A 6,558-nucleotide genomic window follows, 5' to 3' on the forward strand; every position below is an offset into this window, starting at 1 on the left:
CTTAACTTTTATTGACTATAAGAGACAAAACAAGATATTATTTTAATGTATTTCTTATACACTAAAATAATTTGAAATCATGATAAAAAGATAAATTCCAAATTTTTCATGTAAAACAATAACATTTTCAAAGGCAAAACCAAATTTAATGCATTACAAACTAAAATAAAATTCTATTGAAATACAGTTATCAAAATATCGCTTAAATTCCATGGACTCCAAGTAAAGAACTTCAGCATGATGATTTTATTTTTACAATATATCACTTTTAATTTTTCCAATTTGGATGAACTATCATTAAAAAATAGAAATATATAGATAGATACATAGAAACATAGGTATATTTGAGTATATTATATGTCACCTGTAGTCACTCAGGTGGTCCATAGCTTCTTCATGGCATTTTTAACTTCCGCATTCCTTAGGGTATAGATCAAAGGATTGAGTAAGGGTGTTATGATGGTATAAAAAACAGACACCAGCTTATCAAGAGGGAAGGTAGTTGGGGGTCGGGCATACATGAATATGCAAGGACCAAAGAATATGATGACAACAATGATGTGGGAACTACAGGTGGAGAGGGCTTTACGTTTTCCCTCTGCACTGTGATTTCTCAGGGAATGCAGTATAATTGTATAGGATATCATCAGAAAAATAAAGCTTACTGAACATATGGCTCCACTATTGGAAACTACCAAGAGGTTCAGTACATAAGTGTCCATGCAACCTAGTCTCAACAAAGGTTGCAAGTCACAGAAATAGTGGTCAATAACATTGGGACCACAGAAGGGCACAGTCAAGATTAGTATTATCTGGGCCATAGAATGCAGAAATGACCCTCCCCATACCAATAGAATCAGAATCTTACACACCCTCCGGTTCATGATGACAGGATAGTGAAGGGGCTTACAGATGGCCACATAGCGGTCATAGGCCATTACAATGAGAACCAATATTTCCATGCAGCCAAAGAAATGCATGGCAAATAGCTGGGTCATGCACTCATCAAAGGAAATGGTGTTCTTTTGAGAGATGCTGTCCACAATCAGTTTGGGAGCTGTGGTTGTAGAGAAACAAGAATCTGCAATGGATAAATAGGTTAAGAAAAAGTACATAGGGGAATCAAGTGTGGGACTGGTCTTGATTGTCACAATAATTAATAAGTTTCCCAACACAGTGGCAGTGTAGAATCCCAAGAAAATGGCAAATATTATTTTATGCATCTCTGGGTCCTGTGTCAATCCAAGCAGAATGAATTCAGTCACATTGTTTCTCATCTCTAGGACTTGTGGAAAGGGCACAGGTGAGAACTATTTAAAACAACAAAGGAATAAAGAAGAATTAATATAGAAGAATTTGAGAGTGGCAAAATATAAATACTGCTTGAAAATCTATAATTTATCTTTAATTTCTTTTTCCATCCTCTCATATAGGAAAACTTAATGTAGGAAGTAGTACCATAATCTATTCCAATGCATATAAGATACTTTTTGTTCATGGTATTTGTGTTTTTATGTGAGAGAAAGAGATATTGTCACTTTTTTCTCTGTGCAGTGACATGTATGGCATCACTTTTCAAACTTATAGGAAGACAATGATGGATAAATATGTGGGTTGAAATCAATGCTATTGGTTAAAATTTTAAGTTCACAGATTTATAATTTCATTTTATCATTTCATTTTGTGTGTTTGTATGTCATTCAAATGTCAAAATCTAACTATGCCTCCCTACTTTTCCAAAATAATATTTTGGGAGTATAATTGCTACAATATCCCAAGCTACATACTTATCTGCTAGAAATATTAAAGTCCTAGACTGTCCTGATTCAGTAGTTCCTTTCATAGAATCTCAGATTTAGAAGTGAAGTCTTGATTACGCCTACTTGAAAAGGGATAACCTTAGCATATTCCCTTATAGATATTCATCCAGTCTCCAATTGAATATAACCAATAATCAAAACCACTTCTATTTTATTTTGGAGAAGTATATTTCATAGAATTTTTTCCTGCTATAAAGATTATATTCACTTTTCAGTAAACTAATAAAATATTTCTAATTCTCTCCTGTGAGATCAAATAAAACAAATTCTGATCTCTGTCATGTGATTGACAGCCCTACCAATAATTGGTAATGGCCTTCATATTCCCCCTGTTTTCTATTTTCTATGGCATAATATTTAGAAGTTGGCTTTCCTGGTTTCCCTTCTCTGAGTATGCTGTGGCTCATCAATGTCCTCCTCTAAATTTGGAACTCAAACTTAGAACAACAATCCCTATGGGAGTCAACAAGGGAAGAATTCATTGGAATCATCATCTCTCTTGTTCTAAATACCAAAACTCAACCACATTCCAAGCTGTCCTTAAAATGTCTGTGCCAATTCAGATGCTGACTTCTATTCAGGCAGATAATACATAATCGATTAAGTTCTAGTAGAGATATAAAAAGTTATCAAGAACAATCCTCTCCATTTGCAGAGAAGGGAATTATAAAATCCAGTGAAACAAATTTGTTTACCCAAAATCATCCCGAAAAGATTTCCGATTTGATCACTAGTTCAGCTTGATATTTATTATTGAATGACTATGGATTCTTTCTCTTGTATTGTTCCTTTTGAATGTTCAAGGAAAATATAGAACACAATGCATATCAATTAAATGCTATGTTGTTAGAACCAATGGGGTAGAATGTAAAAGATGATTTATATTATGTCTTGCAGAATAATAGACTAGTCATTATTTTAAAAAATAAGTCTAACATCAAAGGTTTTATCTACATCATTTATAAAAATTTTGAACATGGAAAAATTATATAACTAATGGTTACAAAGAAATGTATACTTACATTTTTATATGATTTTTGTAAAGTTGTACGGAGAACGTGTTTCAAGTTTCATTATTCCCATTTTATTGTTGAGGCAGAAAAAACTAAAAGAGGTTAAATAAGTTATTGAAGATCACAAATATAGCAATTATCAGAGGAAAGAATTAAATGTTATCCTTTCCTCCTCATTCCATGTCTTCTACTTCATCCACTCCACTACAATGCCTACAAGGACAAGGAAAGATCCCAGGCAATTCATTGAAATATTTCCTACCTCAAAAGTTGATTTGAAATAAACTTATTCATTAATTAATATTGCTTGAATTCAATATTCCATATGTTTTTGAAGTTTTTAAAAAATTTTAAACATGGATAAAAATGTTACTCTTCCAAAGATCTCACTTGTTTTTGAAAACCTTATTTCTATTACCCAAAGAACAATATGCAATTTATATATAATATTTTATTCAATTGGTTATTGATGTCTTCAAAAGATCTGAAATTACACTGGCAATATAAATACAATTTTTAAAAGAAATGGGAAACATGTAAGGAGAGAAATGAGGAGGAGAGTGAGGTGAAGAGAGGAGAGCAAAGGAGAAGAGCAAAGAAAGAGTACCAGGGATAAAAGAAGAACATAGATATAAAGCATATATAAACATAGCATACCTACACACATGTATATTATGATATCTCTAGTGTCTATTTTATAGAATTTTATAAGATAAATTAAATAATACATTCAGATCACTTTGAAAATCATGTTATGGGAGCACGCTCAAGATTGCAAAGAATAGTCAGGAGCTTCCCACAACTTTTTTCTAGCTTCCCTCAGAAAGAACTTTAAATCAAAACTCTAATGAAATTTTGGATTGATAGAACCAACAAAATCACAGAATGGAGCAATTTTCAAATTTAAATTATCATGGATGGACTTCAGGAAAAATCTTCCTCAGTTGCATAAAAGGGGATTGTAGTCCAGCTCAGGCCAGATGTGGGAAAGCCAGTGAGCCACAATGCAGATTAATACCCAAGGCCCCTGGCTTCTGGCTTGACAGACCATCTGTATGGAAGGTCAATAGTGAGGGGTCTAGCTCCAGTGCAGAAGCCATATTGCAAGCTCTGAAAGTTCAGCACAGCTGGTATGTCCAGGCTGTGCAAACCTATTGCAGGGAACAAGTCACTAGCACTTGAGACCCCAGCACAAAAAGTCAGTGAAAAGTCCCCTGGCCCCCAGCATAAGAAGCACAGGACACAGCAGAACTCAACTATAAAAATCACCAAGTAAACTAAAAATGAGTGAAAAACAGAAAAAAAGGCTGATCATAATAAAGTGCAATGGCATCTGAAAATATCAAAATATCATCTCAGAAGAGAAAACCAATAACAAAATGCCTATATGTGAAGCATCATAAGGGATTATTATCTGGTTTGAGTTAAAAAAAAAATTCTCTTGGAAGAATTCAGAATGGATTTTAAAAATCAAGTAAAACAGATAGAAGAAAATGGGATTAGTAATTAATGGTACAGAGGGAAATTATTTTAAAGATATTAAAATATTTAAAATTATTTTCTTCAGCTTGACTGTACAATTGGCAAAACAAAAAAGTAAATACAAAAGCTAAGTGAAAAACTAATTCCTTTAACTTAGCAAGTGCAAAGTAATGAATTTATGAGACATCAAGAATTAGTCAAATAATTTTTTTGAAATGAACATATATATATATATATATATATATATATATGTATGTATGTATGTATATACACAATATCTCCTTGGAAAAGATGTGGGAAAGAGATATAAAAGAGAAAATGTCAACAATTATTGGATGGGGCAGTTAGATGGTGCAGTGGTTAAAGCACTGCACCAGGAGTCAGGGAGACCTGAGTTCAAATACAGCCTCAGCCATTTAATATTTACCTAACTGTGCAACCTTGAGCAACTCCTTATCTCCATTGCCTTGCAAAAAAAAAAACCCAAAATGTAAAAAGAGTTATTGAATGAAATGGAAGTTATGCTAAAGAAATGACCTATACATCTTTTGAGAAATCATTAAAGAAAACTATCCTGAAATCCTCTAGAATCAGAAGGTAAATTATAAATTGAAAAAAATGCACTAAAACTTCATGAACGAGATTCCTAAATGAAAACTACATGGGATATTTGAGCCAAATTCCAGAATTATCAGATGAATGAGAAAATGCTATCAGTAACCAGATAGAAAGCAAATATCAAGAAACCACAGTCAGGATTCAACAGCACTCAACATTTTCAACATTAAAGAATTGAAAGGCTTTGTAATGATTTTCTGGAGGGGAAAATTAGTTTGAATTATAATAATCGACAAACTAGCAAAACAAAGGGGAAAGAAGGATATTCAACAAATCAGATGACTATAAAATTTTACTGATGAAAGGACCAAAGCTGAACAGAAAACTTCATTTCCAATAAAAAGAGTCAAGAGATAAAGAAAATGTAAACAGGAAAGAAAAGTAAAAGGTCATTCAATAAAACAGAATGATTCACGTCCATCCATAGGCAGCTGGTAATTTTAACTATAAAAACTATATCTCTTTAGAAGTATACTTAGTGATATGATGAGATAAAAAATTAATTCATTACCAAAAATATTATTCTGGGAAAAAGAGAAAAAGAGGGACAGTATAGGGTAAATTAAATCGCATGAAGAGGGACGAAGAATTTATTTGATTTGAGGGACAAAATAGAGACTTATACAGTCTTGAATCTCACTCTTATTGGATTTGTCTCATAGAGGAAACAACTCAGCTGGGTTTAGAAATTTATCTTATCCTGCAGGAATTTAGAAAAATTATGATTGAGTACTTCAGAAAAATCTGAAAATTTGCATAAACTGATATTGTGAGTGAATTGGACATAAGCAGGAAGACACTGTATTCATTAATCACAAATTGTGTGATGACGAACTATGATGGACTTAGCTCCTCTCTTTTATTAAGTGATCAAGTAAAATTCTAAAAGACTGTGATGGAAAAACTATCCACATCCAAAGAAAAAACTATGGAGTCTGAATGCAGTCCAAAGTAGGTTATTTTCACTTAATAAAACTTGATTTATTGTTTTTTTTATGTTTTCATTTTTCCTTTTGGTTTTGATTCTTCTTTTCACAATGTGACTTATAAGGAAATATGTTAACCATGATTTTGCATTTATAACTGTTTTCAAATTGCATGTTGTCATGGGGATGGGGGAGAAAAAGGAGAGAGAGGTAGAAAGGTGTGGAACTCAAAAGCTTACAGAAAGTTGAATATGGAAAACTATTTTTGCATGTAATTGGAAAAAATAAAATAAAAGAGTTGAATAAAAGAAAGAAAAAGAAAATGTACGTAGAGGAGCCAAGTGTGGGACTGGTCTTGAATGCTACCAAAATTCATAGGTTTCCCAACAGAATGGCAGTGTAGAATCACAAGAAAATGATAAAAGTTACTTTCTACTTCTCTTGTCCTATTTCAATCTAAGCAAAATGAATCCATTTATATTCTTTTCATTTATAGGACATAAGAGGAAAGAGGTAGGTGAGAACTAGTTCATATAGCAAAAAAAAAAGAATAATTAGTAAAGAATTTGAGAGATATCCCAAAAAGAGAAAAAAGGAATAAAATTAAATGTGTTCCATGACTTAATGATCTCTAGCTCTCATAGTTTATTAAATACATGGATTCAAGAAGAACTGAGTTTGGGCTGGCTAGGTGGTGCA

At 32.4% G+C, this 6,558-nt stretch overlaps 1 protein-coding gene across 1 annotated transcript; it reads right to left on the reverse strand.

The window, feature by feature from the left end:
- Window positions 1-374: 374 nt before the first annotated feature.
- On the reverse strand, window positions 375-1,283 carry LOC141517011 (olfactory receptor 4C11-like). The gene has a single exon (XM_074227951.1). It carries the CDS (start codon window positions 1,275-1,277, stop codon window positions 375-377), a length of 903 nt encoding a protein of 300 aa, XP_074084052.1. The 5' UTR covers window positions 1,278-1,283.
- Between the last annotated feature and the right edge of the window lie 5,275 nt (window positions 1,284-6,558).

The sequence above is a fragment of the Macrotis lagotis genome, chromosome 3 (genome assembly GCF_037893015.1).
Source record: "Macrotis lagotis isolate mMagLag1 chromosome 3, bilby.v1.9.chrom.fasta, whole genome shotgun sequence".
NCBI lineage: Eukaryota > Metazoa > Chordata > Mammalia > Peramelemorphia > Peramelidae > Macrotis > Macrotis lagotis.